The 25,744-nt window shown below is 45.4% G+C and overlaps 2 protein-coding genes across 3 annotated transcripts in view; both read left to right on the top strand.

Moving 5' to 3' along the window:
* The first annotated feature begins 1,085 nt into the window (after window positions 1–1,085).
* On the top strand, window positions 1,086–11,517 carry ZMPSTE24 (zinc metallopeptidase STE24). Its single transcript, XM_059868630.1, has 10 exons — window positions 1,086–1,246; window positions 2,440–2,586; window positions 3,884–3,970; window positions 4,577–4,693; window positions 5,006–5,158; window positions 7,071–7,212; window positions 7,901–8,061; window positions 8,450–8,554; window positions 9,259–9,402; window positions 9,709–11,517. Exons 1-10 carry the CDS (start codon window positions 1,130–1,132, stop codon window positions 9,931–9,933), a joined length of 1,398 nt encoding a protein of 465 aa, XP_059724613.1. The 5' UTR covers window positions 1,086–1,129; the 3' UTR covers window positions 9,934–11,517.
* Window positions 11,518–13,016: 1,499 nt separating this feature from the next.
* The window catches only part of KDM1A (lysine demethylase 1A), a 28,178-nt gene continuing 15,450 nt past the window's right edge, over window positions 13,017–25,744 (top strand). Inside the window, exons 1-4 of one of the 2 annotated variants that reach the window (XM_059868831.1) lie at window positions 13,017–13,316; window positions 16,187–16,352; window positions 21,110–21,169; window positions 24,953–25,086. In XM_059868831.1, coding sequence (XP_059724814.1) covers window positions 13,032–13,316; window positions 16,187–16,352; window positions 21,110–21,169; window positions 24,953–25,086 — 645 coding nt within the window. In that variant the 5' untranslated portion in view covers window positions 13,017–13,031. The remainder of the gene's footprint in view (window positions 13,317–16,186; window positions 16,353–21,109; window positions 21,170–24,952; window positions 25,087–25,744) is intronic. The other variant, XM_059868832.1, reaches the window with a different exon arrangement.

Here is a 25,744-nt window from a genome sequence, read left to right as displayed (position 1 = left end):
CTATAATACTCTAAAAATGTAAATACTCAAAATCTCTAAATGGTTTTGGACAAATACTAACGAGGCTTTATGTGCGTTATTGTGCGCGGTCTAAGTAACTTATACTGAAGAAATGTAATTTAAACACCTGCCCAGATCCTCGCCCTCCACACGCGCTTCCCTGGGGTGACCGAGCCGTGCCGGGCAGAGCTGAGCCCGAGCCCACCGCACCGGCCGCGGTGCCCTCACGGAGCCCCTCACGGAGCCCGCCGCACCTTCTGCCGCCCCTCACGGAACCCAGCCCGGAGCCCACCATGGAGCCCCTCACAGAACACAGCCCGGAGCCCACCATGGAGCCCCTCACAGAACACAGCCCGGAGCCCACCATGGAGCCCCTCACAGAACACAGCCCGGAGCCCACCATGGAGCCCCTCACGGAACACAGCCCGGAGCCCACCATGGAGCCCCTCACAGAACACAGCCCGGAGCCCACCATGGAGCCCCTCACAGAACACAGCCCGGAGCCCGCCGCAGCTGCCCCTAACGGAGCCCAGGCCGCAGCCCGCCATGGAGCCCCTCACGGAGCCCAGCCCGGAGCCCGCCGCGGCCGCCCCTCACGGAGCCCACCATGGAGCCCCTCACGGAGCCCAGCCCGGGGCTCGCCATGGAGCCCCTCACGGAGCCCAGCCCGCAGCCCACCATGGAGCCCCTCACGGAGCCCAGCCCGGAGCTCGCCATGGAGCCCCTCTAGGAGCCCAGCCCGGAGCTCGCCATGGAGCCCCTGACGGAGCCCAGCCCGGAGCACGCCATGGAGCCCCTCACGGAGCCCAGCCCGGAGCCCGCCGCGGCCGCCCCTCACGGAGCCCAGCCCGCAGCCCACCATGGAGCCCCTCACGGAGCCCAGCCCGGAGCTCGCCATGGAGCCCCTCTAGGAGCCCAGCCCGTAGCCCGCCATGGAGCCCCTCACGGAGCCCAGCCCGGAGCCCGCCGCGGCCGCCCCCTCACGGAGCCCAGCCCGGAGCCCGCCGCGGCCGCCCCTCACGGAGCCCAGCCCGGAGCCCGCCGCGGCCGCCCCTCACGGCCGCCCCGCCCCGCCCCCGGTTCCTCCGGCCGCCAGGCGGCGCCGCAGCGTGCGGCGGGTGGAGCGGCCATGGCGCTGTCCGGCGACCTGTGGGCAGAGCTGCCGGCTGAGCGCCGCATCTTCTGCTCCGTCCTGCTCTTCTCGTGGGCCGTCTACCTCTGGGAGGCTTTCCTGGCGCACCGGCAGGTCGGTGGGGCTCTGGCGGGGACGGCCGCTGGCGGGCCGGGGCTGTGCCGGGCCCGGCCCGGCCTCACGTGGAGGATGTCCGGGGCCGGGGCCGGGGCCGGGGCTGGAGCCGGGGCCGGGGAACGCGGGGTCTGTCACCTGCCTGTGGAGGGCTCGGCCCTGTCCCGGGGCTCGGCCTCAGCGCGCTGCAGCGGATGGTGGGGACGCTCACAGCAGCGAGTGGGGTGAGTGCGGTAGGGTCACGGCGGCTTGGCACCCCCAGCAGCTCGGTCCTCCTTCCCGGGACTGCAGAGAGAGAGCGGTATGAGCAAAAATGAGGAAACGCGTGAGTTGAAATAGCGACAGTTTAATCGGTGAAGGAAAGAGGAAGGAAGCGCTGCACAGGCCGTCGTTCAGCGCGTCCCCGAGCAGGTGATGCCTGGCAGCCTCCGAGCGATGGCCGCCCTGGAAGGCACATCCCAGCCCCGCTTCTTGTTGCAGAATACGGCATAGAGGACGGAGCGTCCCTTTGGTCAGGTCCCTGTCGCCTGCCAGCCACACGTCCACCCCCAGCCTGCCCACCTGGCAGGTTTAGCAGCAGCCGCACACCGGGGTGGTTGAGCCCTGGGGTCGGGGACATGCAGCCTGATGCCCCGGACAGGGGAGAATGTGTTTTGAAGTGACAAAGGGTAGGAGCTTTTCCTTAGAGAATGGGTAGGTATAGTGGAACAAGACAGCTGAGGAAAAAAGACTTTTAGTCTTAAAAAAATTTCAAGTGGTAAGTTCTTTACTGAAAAGGAAATAGCACTTCGTTTGTGCAGCCACGCCGTAGCTCTGTGTTCTGGTGAAGTCGCACAGTTTGCACTGGAGGATCTGGTGTTTGGTTTCAAAATTAGCTTAGTTGTTAACTGTGGTGTGGTAAGTAACATCCTGTGGAAAAATCAGTTTGTGTGATCTGTATTTGATCACACAGAGATAAGTTATTAAGCCAGCAGTTCAGTTCCTGGTTGCAACATAATAATTATGCTTCAGTTTTATATTTAGAACTCCATAGGAAACCGGAATTTAGGAATAATTGTTCCTTTGTGTGTTGTTTTTTTCTTTTTAATTTTCTGTGGTGGCCCATGGGATCATTTTATACGTTATTTTTAAATCTTATTTATCTTCTTTAAAATATTAGGTGTAGACTTTAAATTTTGTGTTCAATGTTTCAGAGGCGGGTGTATAGAACAACAACACATGTACCACAGGAGCTGGGACAGATCATGGACTCAGAAACGTTTGAAAAATCTCGCCTCTATCAGTTGGACAAAAGTACTTTCAGCTTTTGGTCAGGCCTCTATTCAGAGGTTGAGGGCACTGTAAGTATCTTTCACATGATATTTTTTATGTACTCAAACTATTAAGTACTTTGGTTCTTAGTGAACCCATGCAGCTGCACCATTGGCATTCTGGTGTCATACAGCAAACATTGACATTTATATTCTGGTTTTGTTTGTGGCTGTATTTGCTACACAAAAAGAAGCAATTGTTCAGAAAGCATGTAATTTCTTTCTGCAGTGCTGAGTCATGCTGCACAACTACTGTGTTAGCTTACATTTTAATTATGTTCTATAGCAGTTTCCATTGCAAAATAATTAAGCAGCATGAGAGTTATTTTAAATTGTTAAAATACAGACCTTTCCCTGTATTTGGAGGAATGCAACTGCTTTCATTTTTAATTAAAATTTAAGTAGAAGGTAAAAAGAGAAAAAAGAAAAGGTGCAGTTGAAGTGGCTTTCATTTCTCCATTAAGCTTTTAAAACCACCACACTGGCTTTCATCCTTTCCTCTCCTTCTGACACTGAAAATGCACCCTAAGTGTTAGGTTGTAAGAGTAAGGCTTTTCAAAATAAAGAAATAGATAAACCCCTGGTGTCATCAATATTGGAAGGCTGCTTGCTTGAAAACTGATTTTATATATAGTGATGCATCACTTGCTAAGAAAGCAAACATGAAATATTTACAAGTTGAGCTGTTGGAGAAATGCTGCCAGGCCTGGCTGTGAGCTGCAGTGAGCACGTAGCTGTAGCTTGGGCATTTCTTTGATGGGGTGTACCCCAGATGTTCACTCCCTGTTCCTTGGCAGCTGGTAGATCAGGAGACCTTGGGAGCAGGCACAAGGAGGAGACCATGAAGCTTTCTTCAACATGGCTGTAGCAACTGCAGTACTGAAAGTGAAATTGGGGCTTTTCTCTGGGCAGGGAACTCAGGTGAATCTCTAGGAGAGGAGAGCAGCTCCTCTTCAAGAGGAGAGGCTGCAATATGAATATATGTGTGTGGTTATACAACCACAGGGCTTTAAGGTCTTCTGAAGATAGACCTTATGTATAAGCCAGTAACAGTGGCAAAGTAGCCAGAAAATAGGCTTGGAAATATGCTAGTATTTCACAGGAAAAAAATTAATTACCTGCTCTCTACTTCTGTAAAGTAAAAATTAATTAATGCCAGATATTCCAGGCTTGTTTTATCACTGTTAAGATCAGAGGGGTGGCAAAAAGCTAATTATAAAACTTGTCTTATTCACCCTTAAAAGGTTCTTCTCATGCTGAAATGTTAGTAGACTAAGATGACAGTGTGTTTCATACTGCCTCTGTGGTATGTGGTTTTGTTTTTAAGATGATTCTCCTCTGTGGAGGAATTCCTTTTCTGTGGAAACTGTCTGGTCAGATCTCCGGTCGTGCTGGGTTTGGACCAGAATATGAGGTAAGTAGGCTTTAAATTCCTGTGAAAGTATTTGGTCCCTACTGCAATAATTATTTTTAAATTGGTTTTTAGTTAAAAGTGAGATTTAGCTAACCTGTAATAGAGTAACAATAACAGATATTTTCTGGTGCACACAATGACTCTGTGATTCTGAGAACTGGTTAACAGTAAATTAGCTTGCTTTTCAATTAGCTTACTAATTAAAACAGCCTTATGTGTTAAAAGCAAAGTCTGGTATCTGCTTGAGTCAGCTGAGGTGGTGGGCTGGGTTTTTGGGAGCTCTTTATTTGGGTGTTTTCTCTTTTACTAATCCTAGAATTGATCTACCTGCACACTAAAAGGGTAAGAAGTTTGAGTCTACTGCTTATGTTACCTTTGTGCTGTGGATGAGGCATAAATCCAAATTTGTGCTCCAAATCCTTAGTAAGCTATTACAGTGAGCAATAATTAGTAATCATGAACAAGTTAATTCTGTGAATTTATCTAGCATCTTCTTCTAAGTGGTTTCAGTTAAACCACCGACCTAAAAGCCATTTTTAACACCCAGAATATTTGTTAGTATGGGTCAGTAAATATCAAGTGTTTTGGTTTTGTTTTGTTTTTTAGATTGTTCAGTCATTGGTATTCCTGCTGCTTGCAACACTCTTCAGTGCAGTGACTGGTCTCCCATGGAGTTTATATAATACATTTGTCATAGAAGAGAAACATGGCTTCAATCAACAGGTATTGCAGAGAGCTCTTGTACTGACCAGATTGGTTCAGATTGGTTACACAGGCTGGTCCTTTAATGAATGTGCAACACAAAATAATGGTTTGGTCTGGCCTTACTGAGGAAGAGTTCATCTGCATGGGCTTGAGTCCATGTAAATGTAAGGAGCTACTGGGAGAGCTCCTTTTTTGTTGACTCTGATTTTCTTATGACACTGGCATTGCTGTTTTACCATTTGTCTTAACTGAAGGGATCAGTTCACTAACCAGAGTGGCATATTAATATTTACATTGATGTCACTGATCCAATTTATCCTTTCTTTGCAGACGCTGGGATTCTTTTTTAAGGATGCTATCAAGAAGTTTGTTGTGACTCAGTGTATTCTGTTGCCAGTGACATCCCTTCTGCTTTACATTATTAAAATAGGGGGAGACTACTTTTTTATCTATGCCTGGCTCTTCACGTTGGTTGTTTCCTTGGTGAGTATGAGAGGATGTTTGGGTTTCTTCCAGACTCCAGCTTACTGGCATGGCTCAGCATGCTGAATGCAGCTGAAAGGAAATGAAGAAAAATCTAAATCTCCTGTGAATTTTAATGTCTACAAACTTTAACAGAGTGTCTTGCTCTCAATGTACTTGTTCAGGAGTAATAGCTCATATTAGTTGTCCACAATAATGTCATATATATCTAATCTATTTAATACTGGAGTGTCTTCATCAATTGAAAGAGAAGCACTTATAAAGCTTTAGAATAGGTACTGGAAATACAGCACCACAACAGTGGTGATCTGTTTTCCTTTCCCCTGAGTGTAGAGGTGAGAACCAGAACATATGCAGCTGAAGCCACATTCCTCTCTCTCACTTTCCTATCACAAACTGGTATTTTATTTTTGCTCTGCCTGTACCTTTCCACTGAGCTGTCCACGTAGATTTTGTTCTGAGGATCTACAGATGCTTTAGAACCTGATATAACAGGGGTTGGTCTATCTTTTATACTACAAAAGCTAGAAAATACAACATCTTGGCAGAGCTTCAAATTTCTGTATTGAAAAAACACTTTCCTGCCTCACTCTTCTCTTCTGAGCCCCCTCCACCCCTGAGGGTTAGGTGCATGCCTACAACTGGTGTGTTGCCACCTCACTGCAACTTCATAGGGTTTCAGGCCTTGATGTGTTTGAACAGCCTTTGACATGCAAAATCATCCCAAGAGGTATTAGATTTACCCTTTAGAGTCTGGTTTTGGGGAAAATTCCAGTTGCATAACTCTGTAATCAGAGTTAGAGTTGCATCCTCCTACTAGTCTGTTATGCCTGCTGATACCAAGGCATGACACAAAGATCTGAGATAAAACCTGAAAATTAGGCCCCACATACTACATAGTCTGAAAGAGTAGTCTGAACTGAAAAGCTGATTTCTACTTTATGAAATACCCTCCTACACCTTCTGCAAAATATCTGCAGAGAGGTTTAAGCCCCTAAAAATTACAGTAACAAAACTTATTTTAGTGGTGTTTCATATTGATGCCCTCACTTGGTGTGATTTTGCAAAAGTCAGTTTTTCTGATTTTCGATTTCATTGGACGGTTTAGCAGTGCACACACTGTTAAAAGTCCAAGTACTTGTTTTCAGTGAAATAAAACATATCAAGATAATTTTGAATTTAATGTTTAATTTACCTCTCATGTCCTGTTCCTTTTTCACTAACCACAATTTAAACTTATAAAACAAATAAATAAAAATACTTTTGTGGTGATCCAGGGTGTGAGGAAGGGAGGTGAAAGGGAGTTCAGCTTTCCTTTCCATCACATTATTCTTGTTCTGGCTTTCTCAACTGGGCTGCAGCTGATGCCAGTTTGAAGAGATGCAGGTGCAGTGTAGTGATGTTTTTAGGTCAAGGCTATTAGTCATTGTGGAGCCTGAGGCATCAGGCAGACAACTGCCCTGGTCCTGCAGACAGCTGGGAGACAGAAAGAAAACAGGGGACATAAAATTTCTTGCTGCTTTTTAGACAATTGTTTTGCAAGTTAGCAGGAGTTAGTCCCACTTGTTCTATCTCTTGGTTCCTTCATCTCTTCAGTTGAGTATGAAACACTTCAGAGCTTTCTAGGATTGGTGGAAGTGACAGCCTTTCACTGGTGAGCCCCCTGCTCCCAGAGGCTGTCTTTTGCTCTGTTCACACCAGTTCTGCTCAGGTGTGTAGGTGGATTGTGCACAGTTTGCTGAACTGTGGACTGGCCACCCGACAAAGTCTGCCTAGAGATCCCACTTCATACAGGACTCTGCTTTATCAAGTGTTTTTTTCTGAAATTGTGCCCTCTTTTTGAACTTTTTGCTCCTCCTTTAGTACTAAGCAGGTTTGCATGCCCTGTTCTTAATGTCTGCATGTGTTGCAGGTGCTTGTTACAATCTATGCAGACTATATTGCACCTTTGTTTGATAAATTCATTCCACTTCCGGAGGGAGAGCTCAAGCAGCAAATTGAAACAATGGCAAAGAGCATTGACTTCCCACTGACTAAGGTGTATGTTGTTGAAGGTGAGGTTTTGTTGTTTTTTTAATAAAAAGGCCTTGTAATTTTAAATTTGTGGGGTTTTAGCATTGACTCTGGATGCTGTAGTGGGGCAGTTGGTTGCATTGCTCAGAAACTGCAATACTTGCCAATGTCTGAAGCATTTTCCTGGTCTTTTTCCTGAAGCTCAGTGCACAACCTGAACTCATCTTCTGGCTGGAAGCATTTTCCTGGGTCTGTGGAATGGAAATACACCGCTTGGTCAGCAGTGGAAGCACAAAAGTAGTCAAGATTATAATTTTAGAACTGTGAAACAAAGGGGATAGCTGTTTCCATTCACCTCTGCTGGCACATTTGAAAATATTCTACATAATTTGGCATAGATTCTTTGCTGGAGCTCTGTCAATTCAGAATGCTCTTTCCACTCTAAATCTGAAATTGCAATAGGATTAGCTTTTCTTCTTGGACGTTAGATGTTCACAACTGCTCTTAAGGTTTTAATGCTTTTAGTGATTACATGCTACATTTCTCTATTGGAGTCATCATTGCTTAGATTTTAGAATATGCTTCAGCTTCCAAACAGATCTGCTTGAGTTTGTCTACAGTTCATTTGGGGACTTTGAGAATGCCTCTGGAAAAATCTGATCTGTCATACTGTGCAGGCTTCAATGCATGGGATTATTCAGATCATGGTGTTTCAATTTTCCCCATCAGGTTCTAAGCGTTCTTCCCACAGCAATGCTTATTTCTATGGGTTCTTCAAGAACAAGCGGATAGTGCTCTTTGACACACTCCTGGAAGACTATTCTGCTTTGAACAAAGAACCAGCAGAAGGAGAAGATGGTGAGAATGAAGAAACAAAGTCTAAAGCCAAAGTGAGTTGGCCTTTCATTGTGTTGTTCATTTTAACTTCTTGGTGAGATATTCCCCTTTTTTTTTTCTAATGTATTTTAAAGCTCTTGAGTAAGTTGCTAAAACCCAAACCCTAATGATTTCAACACCAAAGTATGCCTGGTTTGCTAATGGGAATTTCTGGGGCTGTGTGAGTTGTTGCCAATAGCAGCAGAGACTATAAAAATCCACAGGGACTTTAGCAAAACATTAGTTCCCTGCATGTAAAAACTAGATCTGAATAAGGGACCTATTCAGGGTTTTAGCTCATCTTCTCTTGGGACTGCCATACCAAAGCTTCCCTTTGAAGGAAATACTTTTAATTCTTAGTGTGTCATTTGTGTGCCTTTTACTGCTTTGTTGTTCCCTCAGAATAAGAAGCAAGGTTGTAAAAATGAAGAAGTTCTGGCTGTACTTGGTCATGAATTGGGTCACTGGAAACTAGGTCATACTGTCAAAAATATAATCATCAGCCAGGTAAGTTATTTTAAACCGGTTTTCTTTTTTCCTGGAGCATCTGTAATTACAGCTGTTTCCAAATGCCCTCTTCCAGATTTGTTAGTGTACATTCACCTGATGCACTTACACTGTGTGACTGGAAGTTGGTCTGGATCACAGCCATCCTTCTTTTCTCTTCTGTGTGTTTCAATAACAAACAATATTCTGGCACCTTCTATTTTACTCTAAAAAGACCAAAAAACCACTTGGATAGCTAATCACCCCCTCTAGAGAACTTGGTAAGGCATGGTCCTGCCTCTTGGCTCTGAAGAGCCAGGCAAGCACAGTGTTTGTACAGGACACTGCACAGCTTGGATGGAAGCACAGATTGTTTCCAGGAGCAGAAGTACAACACAGCACAGACACATTTTGTTTGGCTTTAAACTTTTCAGAACCTGTACTTAATTCCAAGGAGATGGGTTCTATCCTGTACTCCCTCCTCTCTTCTCTTCTTGCTTTTTCATCTCCCTTCATTATTTGTTTTTTGCTCACTGGCAGAAAACAGTGCTTCTTCTACTGTTGCATTTTCAGAAGGCAGGTAAAGACCAACTGTTTGTTTCTCTCTGTGTATTAGTTCAAAAATAATCTACTTGGTTTTTTTACAGTGGCATCCATGTGCAAATCTATAATGTGATGTTTTGTAATGACTTATCTTAATCAAGAATGTTTTTTCTTTTCTCCAGATGAATTCCTTCCTTTGCTTCTTCCTGTTTGCTGTGCTAATTGGTCAGAAAGAGCTCTTTGCTGCATTTGGTTTCTATGACACCCAGCCTACCCTGATAGGCTTGATGATTATTTTCCAGTTCATTTTTTCACCTTACAATGAGGTAAATTGTTTTCAAGACATAGACTCTGAAGTATCATCCTATTTAAATAATGATTCTGTTTTTTCAGGGGAAGTTTGAATTTCTAAGGGCTGTGTTGGGTGTCTCATTTTGATAATCAGGCTTAGTGCTGCATGTTGGGCAGCTCTCCCAGTTTCAGCTGTGGCTTGGATGAAGCTTAGTGAGATCAGTCTGCAGCCACAGCACTGTGTGGGATGTGGGAAGCTAGATTTGGTGGTATTTACTGGCACTGAAGGAATGTGCAGATAGCTGGGTTTTAAAATAATTTTAATGCATTTCTCTCCACAGGTTCTCTCATTTTGTTTGACAGTGTTAAGCCGACGATTTGAGTTTCAAGCAGATGCATTTGCCAAGGAACTTGGGAAGGCCAAGGACTTATATTCTGCTTTGATCAAGCTAAACAAAGATAATTTAGGATTCCCTGTTTCTGACTGGATCTTTTCAATGTGGCATTACTCCCACCCACCCCTTTTAGAAAGACTTCAGGCCTTGAAAGATGCAAAGCAAGAGTGACAGCAGTGATTGCTGGTTCAGAGACAGTGCTTCCATCTCAGAAGCAAAGTTCAGAGCTGCTTTTTAATTTTTTTTTTAATGGATAATGCGAATTAAGCACGCTGTTAACAGCACCACACATCTGAGTATCCTGAAACAGGTATTAAATTATAAATGACTTATTTTTAACAAAAACAAAACTGTGGAACTTAATTTAGAAAAAGTGCTGGGTGAAGACCTTCCCCCCCACCCACCACACTGACTTTTATTTCCATATCATAGTATAGACTTTTAAAGGGAGGAAAACAAGTGTAGACTTCAAAGCACCTTTTTCTTCAGTTTGTGTACGCCTTGAACATTGCTTTTGATCCTTTTTGTACTCTCAGCATTCTGTGAACCTTCCCAGTCTCACCCTCTTCACAGTGAAGAGGCTTTGGGTGACTTGATTTCCTGTATAATGATACTTGTGCTTGCCAGTGTGTTTGAAAAAGCTGAATGCAGCTGCAGGCTTTTCTCCTGCATTAATGTCTGTCAGAATGAAAAATGCTACATAATAAAACCTTCTTTCTCTGAAGTGTGGGAAGAAGGATGAATTATAGCTGAGCATATGTACCATGTCTTCCTTGAAAATGAGCATTATTATTTAGTAGCATTATAGTGGGATTAGGCTGCTCCTATTGCCCCAGGGCTGCTGGGGGTATGGAAGGGAGGAGAGAATATTACAGAGAATCAGAACAGGACCCACACATTTGAGAAAATTGCCAATTCTCTCTTCTACTCCCTTTTTCCACATCTCAGTTCCTCCATTTCTGTTGCACTTTGCCTAGATTTCTTGTGTGGTTGCTCAGCCAGTGTATTAAAGCCACACTTTGATTCTGAGGGGGCTTATCCTCCATTCCATTGAGGGTTTCTCATTAGTATGAATCCAGCTGAAATAGTAGCTGAACTTACTCTTCATCATTGTTCTTATATATAAAAATTCCTACGTATAAAAAGCCCAGGAAACACTTTGCCCACATCAATTACTGAAGAAAAAAGTGGGTAAACCTGGAAATGGCCTTGATTATCTCAGACTTTTCTGATGAAAAATAGGATTATATTTACTTTTGTTGCAGTAAAAAGTAAGATATAAGTTTGCATGTGCATACAAATGTTTTAACCAGTGTGATTATATAAAAACTCCATATAAAAATCAGATTTTCTATCTGTAGTAAATTAAAAAGGTCTGCTCAGCTCTGTACAAAGAGAGGAGTCATCAAAGCAAATTGTCATTGTTTCACATGTCAAAATATTCTCATATATTTTATTGTTAGCTGACATTTGTTTTTCTGATCATAGGGGAAAATGCCTTATAAGATGATGGGCACAATGATGTCTTGGGTGAAACAAGATGTTGCTGAAAGCCCTTTGTATGCCTTATTCTAATTGTGTTTATACCCCAGCAAACATGGAGCTAAGCTATAGATACAGATTTAGGAGACAGTTTTACAAATCTGGAGAGCCTGTTTGTCATGTGAACTGTATTTAATAAAAGGCCCTCAAAAATAAAAACATTAACTTGAATCCATCAATTCAGAAGAATAAATAACTGTGTTAAGATTTGAATGAGCTGTTGGCTGGTTAAAGCTATGGAAAATGTGTGCAGTGTGCTCTGAGAAAATCATTTGTCTCTTCCATTAGGTAAAAATTGTGTGCAAAAACAGGTGTTGGAGCCCCTCTGCTCTGGAGATGGGCTGGGAGAGCTGGGGGTGTTCACCTGGAGAAGGCTCCAGGGAGACCTTAGAGCCCCTTCTAGGACAGAAAGGGGCTGCAAGAGAGCTGAGAGGGACTTTAGACAAGAGCTTAGAGTGACAGGTCAGGGAGGGATGGCTTTAAGCTGAAAGAAGGTAGATTTAGATCAGATATTATGAAGAAATTCTTTACTAAGGGACAACTGGCACAGGTTGCCCAGGGAAGCTGTGGCTGCCCATCCCTGAAAGTGTCCAGGTTGGGCAGGGCTTGGAGCAGCCTGGTCTAGTGGAAGGTGTCCTTGCCCATGCTTTATGATCTTTAAGGTTCCTTCCAAACCAAACCGTTCTGTGTTGAAATAGGCACAAACCTCTGTCTTTCAAAGGGTTTCAAAGGCCTCCGTTTGTTCACACAGGACTGTTATGGCCACTGGGCTCCTTCCTGCTCTGGGTCTCCAGCAGCTCCCGCTGCTGTGAACGCGGGTAAGGTGCGCAGGCTGGGGAGCGGCGGCAAGGCCGCGTGTGCCGCTCGCTTTGCGATGGCCGGGGGCGGTGTGCCAGCCCCGTGCCTGTTCAGTGCCAGCCCTGCGCCTGTTCAGTGCCAGCCCCGTGCCCGTTCAGTGCCAGCCCTGTGCCCGTTCAGTGCCAGCCCCGTGCCCGTTCAGTGCCAGCCCTGTGCCTGTTCAGTGCCAGCCCTGTGCCCGTTCAGGCTCCGCGGAGCGATGTGCCAGCCCCGTGCCCGTTCAGTGCCAGCCCTGTGCCTGTTCAGTGCCAGCCCCGTGCCCGTTCAGTGCCAGCCCCGTGCCCGTTCAGGCTCCGCGGAGCGATGTGCCAGCCCCGTGCCCGTTCAGTGCCAGCCCTGTGCCTGTTCAGTGCCAGCCCCGTGCCCGTTCAGTGCCAGCCCCGTGCCCGTTCAGTGCCAGCCCTGTGCCCGTTCAGGCTCCCCGCAGCGATGTGCCAGCCCCGTGCCCGTTCAGTGCCAGCCCTGTGCCCATTCAGTGCCAGCCCTGTGCCGGCTCAGGCTCCCCGGGAGCGATGTGCCAGCCCTGTGCCCGTTCAGGCTCCCCGGAGCGATGTGCCAGCCCTGTGCCCGCTCAGTGCCAGCCCTGTGCCCGCTCAGGCTCCCCGGAGCGATGTGCCAGCCCTGTGCCCGTTCAGTGCCAGCCCTGTGCCCGCTCAGTGCCAGCCCTGTGCCCCTCAGGCTCCGCGGGCCGGGCGCGGCTGCCAGGCCGTCCCGCGAGCTGCAGGGGGCGCTGTGGCGCAGGACCCGCCCGCGGGGCAGCAGCGCCCCCTGCTGCCGGCAGGGCCGCCTCGGCGCGCGCGCGCGGCGGCCCGGATGTGACGTGGGGCTGGGGCCGCAGCCCCGCGCGGCTCCTTTGTGCGGCGGGGGCGATGCTGGCGGGCGGCAAGAAGGGCGCGGAGGCGGCGGCGGGCGGCGAGGCCGGGCCGGAGGCGCCCGTGCCTCCGCCCGCCGCCGCCGGGGCCCTGGGCTCCTCTTCGGATAGCGGCGGGGCTTCGGAGCGCACGCCCCGCAAGAAGGAGCCGCCGCGGGCCTCGCCGCCGGGCGGTGTGTCCGAGCCCTCGGCCGTGGGGGCCGCTCCTGCGCCCGGCGCCGAAACCACCGGCATCGCCGAGACCCCTGAGGGCCGCAGGACCAGCCGCCGCAAGCGAGCCAAAGTAGGTGTGGGGCGGCCCGGTTGAGGGCCCCGCCGGCGCCTCGTGCGCGACGCGCTTGGGCCGGCAGGGGCGTCCCGGCCCCGCTCGGCCGGCCCCTCCTCAGGGCGTCCCGGGCCCGGCCCCGCTCGGCCGGCCCCTCCTCGGGGCGTCCCGGGCCCGGCCCCGCTCGGCCGGCCCCTCCTCGGGGCGTCCCGGCCCCGGCCCCGCTCGGCCGGCCCCTCCTCAGGGCGTCCCGGGACCCGGCCCCGCTCGGCCGGCCCTTCCCCGGGGCGTCCCGGCCCCGCTCTGCCGGCCCCTCCTCGGGGCGTCCCGGCCCCGGCCCCGCTCGGCCGGCCCCTCCTCGGGGCGTCCCGGCCCCGGCCCCGCTCGTCGGCCCTTCCCCGGGGCGTCCCGGGACCCGGCCCTGCCGGGGGGCTCAGCACGGGACCCGGCCCTGCCGAAGGGGGCGGGTGGCATGCCCGGGACCGAGGGCTCCGGTGTCATGAGTGCGAATGATAAGCGCGCAGGAAGCCACACTGGCTTAAGATTAGGATCCCCTGTAGTAGCTCGCCATCGTGGGCTCTGGGCAGGGCTCGTGCCCTCTCATAAAGGAGAGCTTCCTGCAGCTGTTTAGGAACTTTCTGCGGTTTCTGACCGGATACCGAGCAGTAAAAACACCCCAAAGCCATGGCAGTGCATTGGGGCGCTCGGGAGCTTACTTACATTCTATCAGCAAATTCCTCTGTTGCTGTGGTATATGCATGCTGCCTCTCCAGGCTCATGTGCTGGTTGATGCTGGTTTTGCAGGGCTGTCAAGATGATGGCCATGCTCAGTCCATTGTTCCTCACCTTCCCTCCATTGGTGTTGGAGACCTGAGTCAAGGCTGTGTAAGGGTGAAATTTAGCAGTGAAATCCAACAGCTGTGAAAGGTCTCCAGTAGTTTGGGTCTGTAGTATGTAATTCTCATCTGTTGTTCTGAATATATAAGAACATTACCTTATTTTGGTAACCTTGTTTCAGAAGGTAATGAAGATCTTGAATATGCCGGGGGTCAGGGTGTTTGACATGGAAGCTGAAATTACTTGTTGGAACTGTTTTGTCCTGTGACTCTTTAGAGCCGTTGTGTGTTGTGAGGACTGAACTGGTCCTTCACACATAGCAGCTGTTGGCTTGGTCAGTCTGGTGCATCTTTTAAATCAAAATAAGATGGGTGTAGACTGGACATAAGGAAGGCAGTTTTACAGTGAGGGTGTTGAGGCCCTGACACAGAGGTTGCTCAGAGGAGCTGTGGCTGCCTCATCCTGGAAGTGTTCATGGAAATGTTGCACAGGGCTTGGAGCTCCCTGATCTAGTGAAGGGTGTCCCTGCCCGTGGGTGGGTGGGATGAGATGGGTTTGAATGTCCCTTCCAGTCCAAACCATTCTGTGATCTTTAGAGGCAGCATTCCTTGTTTGTAGTGCTCTGGTAACTAGCAGGAATTAGTGCTCTGTGTGGGCTATGTGGTGTTCTTTGCACTGACAGTGCCCATCTGCAAAGGGTGTTTGTCTCTTGTGGCACCATCTGTCCCCTTGAGCACTTGGCCAGCATGAGGTCACCTTCCCATGAGTGTAGTTGGGGAGGGTATCTAGGTTAAAAATAAATCTAGAGAAGAGCTTAGGGTTTTTTATTGAATTTGATTGTTCTTCAAATGTTGTGGAAGCTCAAAGGGAATGGGAGACTTCCCAGGGCCTGTGGACAGAAGTAGCTGTGTGTGGCTTCAGGTACCCCTGGTGATGTACAGGTGTCCTGAGGGGTCACTGTTAATTGCTTCAGAGTGGGAGCTCACAGGAGGTGCAACAGTGTGAAAAACTGAATATGCTGGACATTGTGGGATGTAAATACTTAAAAGGTAGCAGATAATGGACTATATTAGTATTGTAAATAATCCAGGGTTTCCTGTACACAGGCTTCCCAAAGAAAGCTACTTTGAATTGTGCCCATTATTGCTCATTTTTTAGTGACTGAACTTGAATTATGAAAAATTTTTTCTTTTGGTGAGAAATCCAGAGTTGTTTTTTGATATTTCCTGGTGGAAGCTGACCTGCTGGATGTTGGAGGATCACTAGCTGCTTTCTTTTTATTTTTCCCATGGCTGCATATTGAGAAGTGGTTTTTTCCTTTCCAGTCAGCAGGGAAATTCACTAGCAGTATACAGATCTCTCTTACTTTGCATTAAAGCTGGGTTGACTAAGCAGTATGAGATGCAGCCCTCCCAGGCTAGTTCTTGGGGTTCCTTCAAGTTCAAGTGAGTCTTTTTTTGCTGGTAATTTTATTTATTTTTACTGGAGAACAGTAACAGAACAATACATATGGCAATAAAGATCGGGGGGGATGAGGGGAAGGGGTGTTTCTTGTGTTGAGCCACTAATGTGACCATTCTGAAAAGGAAGCACCTGTGAGCTCCTGTACCAGGACAAGATTCCCAGTAAGCAGGAGACCACACAGGGCACTGTGGGATTTCTGCAGCACATCTTGTGTGTGCTTCTGGTCATCTGTGCTTAGCAGATGAAATTCAAGTTTGAACACGTGCAGTGGACACAGAGGCTGCTTTTCATCCCTTGGCAGGGATGTGAAAGAAGGGAAGAAAACCAGAGAGGTTAAATGATAATATAGCACACATAAACTGGGCTTGATGAAAGCTCCTACTGCAGGGTGCTGAAGATTTTTTTTGTAGGTGGAGGCAAAAACATTTGGATCTTGTTAAGTTTTGTTGCATTTTATAACATGGTATCTGCAATAAGAGTCTGCTTAAGGTAACTCAAGCCTTTTCTTTAATTTTGTTACTGCAGCATTAATGTTAGTAGCCTTACAGGCATCTTCAGGTGTTTATGCTCTGTTGTGCTTTTCACAGGTCGAGTATAGAGAGATGGATGAGAGTCTTGCAAACCTGTCAGAAGATGAGTATTACTCTGAAGAAGAGAGAAATGCTAAAGCTGAGAAAGAGAAGAAACTGCCCCCACCACCTCCACCAGCTCCTGCAGAAGAAGAGAATGAAAGTGAGCCAGAGGAGCCGTCTGGTGAGTAGAGAGAGACCTTCTCCTCCTCTGAAACTGTTTACCTGATTTGTTAACAGAAATTAGGTGGGGCTGGGTGTGGCATCATGAATCCCATGTCTGGTTTCAATCTGGTTTTGTATAATTGTTCTACTGTGTTTTATTTGCTGGCCCCATATATAGAAGGAGGGGAGAAATGCAGAACAGCCTGATAAAGATAGGAATATGCATTAATGTCATTCCAAATGAAGCCAAACCTCTTGTGCTAGATTCTCATGATCCTTATAGCCTTATCTTTGGAAGCTTATTGACCAGAATAGCCTCTCTGGCTCTCTGCTGCCACACCTGCTTGGGTATGAACTTTATTTATTCCTCAGAGAGAAAAGACCTTGGGTTTATAGGGGGGTTTGTTATGCAGAAGAACAGATGTAAACTACTGTGATTCCTGTGGCTTTAAACTATGACTAATCTTAAACTCTGGTTGGATACTGTTTGCTTAAATTTCAGTATTCAGTGCTTTCTGTATTAGCTTAGAGAGAGCTTCACTTTACATTGAGATGTTTTTTGGTCAGTCTTGTTCAGGAGGCAGCTTTTGAAGTTTGTGGTAGTAGCAGTACCCTATTCTTTACCTCCATTGTGTTTACAGCTGCCACCACGAGTGAGGTCTGTTGGTATCACTCAGCTGCTAGAAGGTGATGCTTTTGCAAAGTTCAGAGTCAAGAGATTTCATGAGATAACGTGTGTAGTAGTTGGTGTTAGACAAGAGCTGAAATCTAGCAGTTGAATCTTTGCAGGTTCATCACTGATGTGAGTCACTCTTAGTTTTCAGTTACCTTAATTTTCTTTCTGGCTGGCAGGTTTGAGAACAAAGGACTGATGTTAGCTTGGGGATACCTACCTTCAGTCACAGGAAAAATATTAAAAGCTCTGGGTGTGTTTTATCTATGATTTGCCATTGTAACCTGTCCTTGTTGCAGCTGTTGGCTCCTGCCTTGGTACAGGAGTACTGTAGCTCATATGCTTGACTGAAATACTTGCAGTGATAAAAATCCTGTCACCCCAGTTGTAGCTGATGTAGCAAAAATGGAATTTTAATAGGTGTAATTAAGCAAATATTTTAAGCTTTCTATTTAATTTAGCTTAGATATTGTGTTTAATCCTTGAGACCTAATATTAATATGCTTTTTTATTTCTCTCAGATTCCATTTTGTGCCTCTAAGAATGATTATTGAAATCAATTTGAGGCATAATCAGTGAGGTGCAGTGGAACAGGTTTTGTCCCATGAAGGAGGAAGCATGGAAGATGAGCAGTGATGAGTCATGCTGTTCTATACACACAGCAGCCTGCTAGACAGTTATTTTGCAAGCACTCTCTTTAGCCATCTAAGTACAATCAATTTTCAAACAGGCTGTATCTAGCTGTCTAGAAATGAGCAGATTTCAGGTCATCATACCATTTTTCTATTCCCAGAAAGTCAGTGAATATGCATGAAGCAATAAAGCAGACAGAAGACAAATTTCAAGCTGTCATTCCACAGCTAGTCTTACTGTAATTTTAAAGGTTTCTGAGACTATATATGTTTCTGGATCTCTCTATTTTTGTCTTTATTAATGTAGGTGTCAGGAACATCAGGTCATCTCATGCTGGCTGTTAAAAGTGCTTTGAAACTTCTAATTCAGCCACCCTTTAGAAGGAGGAGGCAGCATGGAGTCTGCTGTATATAAAAGCAGTGTTTATAACTGAGGTTTTCTCTCTCCCTGTCACTTTGAAGGAAAAATTGAAGTGTTCAATAAGAAATACTGAATTGGACAGTAATACTAGTGGAGGATTGCATACTGAAAATCTAGGAAAATTTTAGTTAGCCTGGGTATTACTGTTAATTTATTCTCATTGCAGACCTTAAAACATTAATTTCTGTGTTTAAAGCCTGTAAAAATGCAGGTAATGCAGTAGAAGCATCAAGTTGTCACATCACAGCTTTTGAGCTGAAAAGCCTGATTGTGCAACTAAAAAATGTCCTGCTGCTAGTGTCTGGTATTTGGTTAGCCTGTCCCCACAGACAGCTTACAGTGAAGGGGATTGTTAAATGTCACACTACAGGGTTCCATTCATGTGTTCAGCTGTGGGGAGTTCCAGGTGTTCTGGCTATTACAGGGTGGATTTGCAAGCTATACTGCATGCTATTGCAGAGCAGTTTTAAAAGGTGTGACAGCATTTCATGGTTAAGAGAATTTTCTTGGAGTATCTCTCCTTTTTTACTTGAGGAATATTGTCTAATAGCAAAAAGCTTCCAAACTCCCTTTCAGTGCTGACTGATGACATTTGTGTCCTTGTTTGCCAGTATCCCTTTTAGAATCAAGGAGCTCACTTCTTTTGTTTTTTCTTTTTTTTTTGTTTTTCCTCACCAAATTGGATTTTCATTTTTCGAACTACACGAGATTTTCTTTACTAGCTCCTGGCCTTCTAGTGTTGTCAGTATTCTTACTTTGTGGTATTTTTAGGTGCTGTTTTCCAAGGAACTGAATATGATCAAAATTAAGATCAGGGGAATGGTCAAACTTAGTGGTGCTTTGTCTCTTTATTTTATCTGACTTGTCTGTTCTCCTAAATAAATTCAGTACTCTGTGATACTTGTGTGCAGCTATTCTTAATTTTGAGACAGTGGATATTTATATGAAGTAGATTCCCTTCTGGACCTTCTTCCTCATTGCTCTTCAGCTCATGGTCTGTTATTCTGTTGCCTTGAGGCTTGGAGCAGATTCTGCTCTGGCACATGTTCTGTTGAGCTGCAGGAGTTTGGTGTCAGCAGGGATCAGTGGTTTGCTTGCTGCTAGTTCCTTTTCAACTAGAACCTTTCTTCCAGGGAAGGAGAGGCAATCTTCACTAGCAGGCCTTGTTTCCACACTTCTCTGCTCAGACTGAGTAGTATTTAGAATTATGTCCAAGCAATCAGTAATAGGGATGAGAAGAGGAAGATTCTGATTTCTTTCTGTAAGTAAGCTGAGAGCAATTTTTTCCCCTCTGCTCATTATCAGTGTTAATTCAGGGATTAGGAGTGCCAGAGACTGAAGTCAGTCTGCTTAATTTCTTATGGAAGGCACTGGTGAAACTCTTATTGCAAATTAATGGCCTATGCTTGACTGTAAATATTCATGTTTCAATTGTGTTAGTCTCTCCCAGAATGGAAGCAAGTCTTGAAATGTTCTCTGCAAAATAAAAGTACTTGCAATGTAGATCAAGTTAAGAATTACATCCTGCTGTTGCAGGTATGTTTATTCACAGAATCATAACTTGGGTATTGTGAGGCCTTTCAAAATACAATTATTTGTCACAGTCTCTCTGTGAGGTTTTTTGTTTCCCTGCTGACAGACTGATTTTATACAGGTACTAACTATGGCTCCTCTGCTTTACTGAGGGAAAATGTCTGTCTTGTTTCAGTTCCTACTTTGTTTTATTTGTAGACGTTTAATGTTGTGCCATTCTAGTTTAATCCAGTTTAGCACAGTATGGAAACATTGGTTAACTGTCTGCATCTTGCTTTAGGGGTTAAATCTCTAGTTCAGATGAAATTCTTCTCAGTTAGTGTGCCCCCTAAGAGCCTTAGATTACATTCTGGCAAAATTGTCCACCCAGACTCTAAAAGAGTACTCACAGTTGTGTGTTTAGCCTCAGGTTAGACCTTGCTCTTGTCTGTTTGGAGATATCACCTGAGCAGTTGTGCTCCTGGAAGCAGCTGCTCCATTCCAGTGACCATTGCAGTGTGTTTCAGTGCATGTTGGATTGGACTTGATGCCTGTTGAAGTGTGTGGTTTGGAGGAGCCTTGGTACAGCAGGAGCCAGCTGAAGAGCACTGGGACACTCTGGAGTGTGCCATGGCTTCCTGAGCTCTGCAGGGGACGGGACTCTTCTGGTGCTAGGGGAGTGTTGCTCATGAGCTCACCTCAGAGCCAGTGCCTCCTGTGAAGTGAGCAGTGGGTGAGGTGTGTAATGGCTTTGTTCCTGCAGACACTGCAGCTGTACTCATCTCTCTTCTCAACATGCTCTGTTCCTGCTTGTGTTGCAGTCCTGTTTAGGACTTAGATGCAGGCTAAGGTAATTCTGAGACTTCTTTAGATCTTTCAGATGTGTGTGCTTAGCCTTCTCCTCATGTTTCCATTGCTGGGAGTGTTGAAAGACTGATGTCTTTCAGTGCTGGGTGTTGATCACATCACTGATCTATGGCATGATGTGTATTTGGCTTCAAAGACAATCTTAGTGTGTTGGAACACTGATGGTGTATCAAGGGTGAAGCCAAACAAGTGGTCATGAGCCTTTAAGAATTGTTCTAGCATCAAGCTTAAAGGAAGGGTTTATGGGGGAAAAAATAGGGTCTCCTGAACATAAGAGGCTTTTCAAAATGCTTTAAACTATCTCCTTGGGATATGGGGAGACTTGGGAGCACCAAAGGCAAGATTATCAAATTCTTAGGGTTTGAGATCCATAGACTCTGATGGTATCCATCTGCCAGATCATAAGCACTTAGCCACCAGGAATGCTACATATGGTGTACTTCTTTATTCCCCATAAAATCTGATGTAAAACGTTCCAGTAACCTGGATAACACTTTAGAACATAATTTTTTGGTGCCCTGAACCTAGGTTCCAGAAAATGGGATTCTCAGAAAACGGGTTTAGTTAGTTGGTGAAATTTAATACCTAAAACGCCAACTGCCGGGCCTTTATGTCCAGTATGGTTTAATTTATGGAGTAAGGTCCCTGAGTTCTCCTCTTTCCTTCCACAGGGCAAGCAGGAGGACTTCAAGACGACAGTTCTGGAGGGTATGGAGACGGCCAAGCATCAGGTGAGGGTGGCGTTTGATGCTTGCCACTGAGTAGCAAGAGCCGCCAAGTTAGGGATCGATGCTTGCAGGTGTGCATGGGTGTGGTTGTCCCCAACCTAGCAGGAGGTGCAGGAGTTGTGGTCCCACCTGTTTAAAAAGTGTGGGGCATTCAGATTTCAGTTGAGGTCTGTAACAACTGTGGAGAAGGGCGCAGCTAACCTGTGCTGCAATGCCTCAGGCCGATCTCTCATCCCTCCACTCCTCTCCATGTTCAGAGGAGTCTAAACATACAGAAAGCTGGTTCTTACCTAGCCAGGTTGTACCACCTAGATTGACACAGAGAGCTTTAGAACAGTGTACCCTTTTTTCTAATCTGCTGAAGAAACATAGCACAGAGTACCTTTTTGCTCCTTCCTTTTTGTCTTTTGAAAGGGTTTGTGTTTGACCTTTGTGCCAGCCCTTGGCCCAGGAGATTGTCTGCTGGGCAGATTCATAGTCTGCTGCTCACTGGACTGGATTGTGCATTGCATTTGCCATTTGGCCTTGGTGCTGCTGCTGGCAGTACTCACTCACTGCTTCGTTCACAGGATTGGTGTCTTTGCTCCTAAGTACTTGGAGTGCTACTTAAAATCTTCCTCCAACTTGCTGCTTTTGCTCTCACTTCAGGATTAGGGTTTTAGACAAGAGTCAAAGGCTCCAGAGCCTATTCTGTACCTCTAAGTTGCTTTTTTTGAAGCACATAGGTACTCAAGATACTCATCTAAGAGTGCATCCTTTGCTGCTGTAAGTAAGGGAAAAAAAAACTGTTATGGATGTTGCCTCTTGCATGGAGCTGCTGGCTATTATGGCTCATGGGGCTTAAGGATGCCTTGCCTATTTCATTTTTAGGTAGGCATTGGCTCATTGGAAATTCTGCATATTTTGTATTATATGCTGAGAATATGCTCTATCAGCTGTCCAATTCAACAGCCAGAATCCTTTCATTCATTGTGTTCATCTGCAGATGTTTTTAGTAAGTCTTTAAAAGGACAGCATCCCTCAGGATTTCTTCTGTGGGCAAGGATATACTCAAAACTTCATCCAATTAGTTGCTAGTGCTGAATGTCAGGAAATTGGCAGGAGTGTGTGTGCAAATGTGTGTGAAGAGAAGCTGATAATCCAGTCTAGGCAGAACCTTTCCAAGGAGAAACATGTTGTTTTGAGCTGGTAATCCTTGTAATGTGTAGCTTTCATGAAATACAAGCAGTAAGGGTGTGAAATGGGATTCAGTCAGCCTGAAATCCATTTAGGTTTGAGCTGTGTAGTTGCAGAAGTAAATTCAAGGACATATAGTTCTTAAAAGATCTTCCAGTGGTTGGCCAAATAAAAATGCAATCTTTGCTATTAATAGCTATGCTTTTTCTAAATTCTTGTATGAAACACTCTTTTGGGTTGTTTTATTAGTTTTTTTCCCCTGAATACCTGTGCACATCTGGAGCTACTCTGTTATTCTAGTTTTAAAGTCTGGGTATTGCCATGATAAGTATTTGGCTTTAAAAGCCCCCCCAACTCAGCCCACCTCAGGAGTTCTTTTCAGAACTGTTAGCTGCACCATGTTCTCTGGCTGCTCAATTTGAAGAAATAAATCCCAAAGCTTTTCAAGACACTGCCAAGTTGCCTTGAATGCACACATCTGAGAGTTTGCTGGTGTTTGATGACTACAGGGCTTTTAGCAGGTACCTGGAGAAGCACACTTCTTTTAGCACCAGCCTGAAGAGTCAGGGAGTCAGGTTCAGCATTTTAGGTCTGTGAAAATTGTGCTGCTGAGCTTTTTGCTAGCACTTGGGCATCTAGAGCATTAATTAAGATTGTTAGCATGAATAAAATATCAGAGAATTGGTGACTGGTTTGATTTCCCTGGCCAGTTTTACAGAATTCATTGTTGAGCATGTGCATTCCTGCTCAGGTGTTGGGCCAGTGTTAGATGGAAGGACAGCAGAAGGGCTGGGCAGTGGTTGTTGCTGGAGAAACTGAAGTCATAGTAGAGCTGTGGGTTTCTATTCCACAGCTGAATATTAGTGCAGGAAACATTGTTGGTGTGTCATCTTCTCCTATGCTTAATTTTATTTTACTTACTATGCTCTGTAGCTTCTGTTACTAATTTCTTCTTGCTGTAAAATTTGTGTAAATGATTACAGTTTTCTTTACCTTGAGTCATCATACAGATATTTTGATCTTTACTTGTGAATTAATTTTTTGTTTTATGGGGGTTTTTTTTGGTTGGTTAGCTTTCTGTTTGGTTGGGGTTTTTTTGTTGTTTGGTTGGTTTGGGGTTTTTTGGTTTTTTTTTTTTTTTTGGTTGTAGGTTTTTGGGGGGTTTTTTGGGGTTGTGGGTTTTATTTGTTTGGTTGGGTTTTTTGTGTGTTAGTTTTTGGTTGGTTTGTTCTGGGGGTTTTTGTTTTGATTTGGTTTTTTTGTTAGTTTCACAACCATCTCCTTCCTTGATTGTTTTTCAGCACCTTTGGGAAGTAAAAATGCTTGGAAGTTAAAGGGGTGTGTGGTGGCACCAGAATTAAATGCAGGGAACTCCTCTCCCTGCATTTGTGACATGTACTGTCAGAAATGCAGGGAAGGTCATGTACAGATGCTGTACATGACCTTCAAACTCTTAAACAGTTGTCTTGGTTAGTGTAGCACACTGCAAGCTTTTATTTTCTTTGCTATTTACTGTAATCTTTTCAGCAATTCCAGTTTCAGCAAGTGATCTTCATCATCCTGTGTTACTTGTGGGGTTTTTTGACCCTGGGATGTATTGGCTTCTGTCTTTCTAGACTGAATGCCCTGTCCTCTGTCCTGATCAAAGTTTCTTCTAGGACATGGGAGATTTATATTTTTCTTGCTGTATTTCACATCTCAGTGCTTTGTTTTGCTTGCTGTGCCTTCAGGATTTGCTTTCTGCACTTGTGCTGTAGCACTTGGTGCAGCTGTGTCTTAGTTTGTCACTTTTTCTGTAGTGCAGCATAACAGACTGAGGAAAGCAGGGTGCAGAGATGCAGTTACATCACTGCCAGTGTGTGAATTGGCAGAGGTGCAGGTTCCTGTATGAATGAAGGCTTTCCATAGAGAAAAGCTCTCCTGTATGGGTTCAGCATCAGTCTTTTACATGTGGAGCATTAAAAAAGAACACTAGGAAATCTGTTATTCTTGGGGAGGGTGCACAGGAAATGCATAGATGTGGTTGTATTTCATTGCACTGCCTGCTGTAAATATATCAGATATAAATGAGAGTTTAGGGTGGGTTCCTCTAGCTGGAGAAGGTCAGTGCAAATTAAACTTTGAGAAGCAGGTGAGAGGGGATGATGCATGCTCTGCTTGTTTATTACAGGTATTTTGGCTTTGAACAGGTTCTAAAACAGTTTTCTGGTTCTGTTAGAAGCTGGAAACCACACAAATTAAGGACAGCACCTAAAATAGTTATGTTTTATTGTTCACACACACATATATATATGTATGTGTGTGTGTGTATTACATATAATGTATTGATATGTGCCCCCACCCCATTTATTTTTCAATCTTTTTGGGGGGGAGTTTGTTTGCTTGTTTGTTTTATCTCCCCTGCAGTGTAGCTTTTTCATTATCTCTACATACCTATAATTCAAGGAACAGTTGGCTTGGAAACCTGTACACCTTGCAGAAGTAAATAAAAGAACTAAATGAAAGCATCCCATGAAATTGGCCACTGTCTCATCTCCTGGCTGCATGCACTGGCTGGGGAGGGCAGTGTTCCTCTGCAGTGCCTGTAGACTACTTGTCTTTTTCTTGTAGGTGTGGAGGGTGCAGCTTTCCAGAGCAGACTTCCACATGACCGGATGACGTCTCAAGAAGCTGCCTGCTTCCCTGATATAATCAGTGGGCCCCAGCAGACCCAGAAGGTGTTTCTGTACATCAGGAACCGCACTGTAAGTTTGTTGTAAAAGTATTGGGGAAAAAAGGGCAGGAAATGTGTGTACCTGGCTAAGAGTTTTTGGCAGTTAGCATGTCTAGTTGAATTTTTGGTTTTGAGACAGTGGGGTTTTATTTCTGTCACGCTCTTAAGTTGTTAAGAAATGTGCAGTCCAGTTCTTGATCTGTGCAGTGAGCAGCATAAAGAATCTGTGGTGTATTTACAACATCCAAAACAGGGAACAAGGCTTTCTCCTGTATTTTGAAAAGAGAATTTTGGAAAACTGAAGTAATATTAGAAAAATTACAGTGGAAAAGCAAGAAGTATTTTGAGAATTGCTGTGTTCCCATAGTTAAGAGGCAAAACACTTTATGCACCACTCAGTTTTTTCACAGACTAAAGATGATCAAGAAACATCATGAGGCATTAACCACAGTAACACCCAGTGCCTAATAAGTTTAAGAAGTTATTTAAAATTTATGTGTGGTGGACATCTTCATGCTAAGAGCATGACTTCTGCTATTCCTGTAATGTTTTCCTCTCACTCAAGTTGTAACTTCTGGGAAGTCATGAGATGTGTAAAAACAGGCCAGAGCATACCAAAAAGTTTGGAAAACAATTTGCACAAAATGAACAGGGAGTAATCCTTTTATAAACATGGTGGAAGCAGAAAA

This window comes from Haemorhous mexicanus, chromosome 27, assembly GCF_027477595.1.
Source record: "Haemorhous mexicanus isolate bHaeMex1 chromosome 27, bHaeMex1.pri, whole genome shotgun sequence".
NCBI classification, from domain to species: domain Eukaryota; kingdom Metazoa; phylum Chordata; class Aves; order Passeriformes; family Fringillidae; genus Haemorhous; species Haemorhous mexicanus.
The sequence above is the reverse complement of the archived record's forward strand: the minus strand, read 5'-3'. Positions and strand labels throughout refer to the sequence as shown.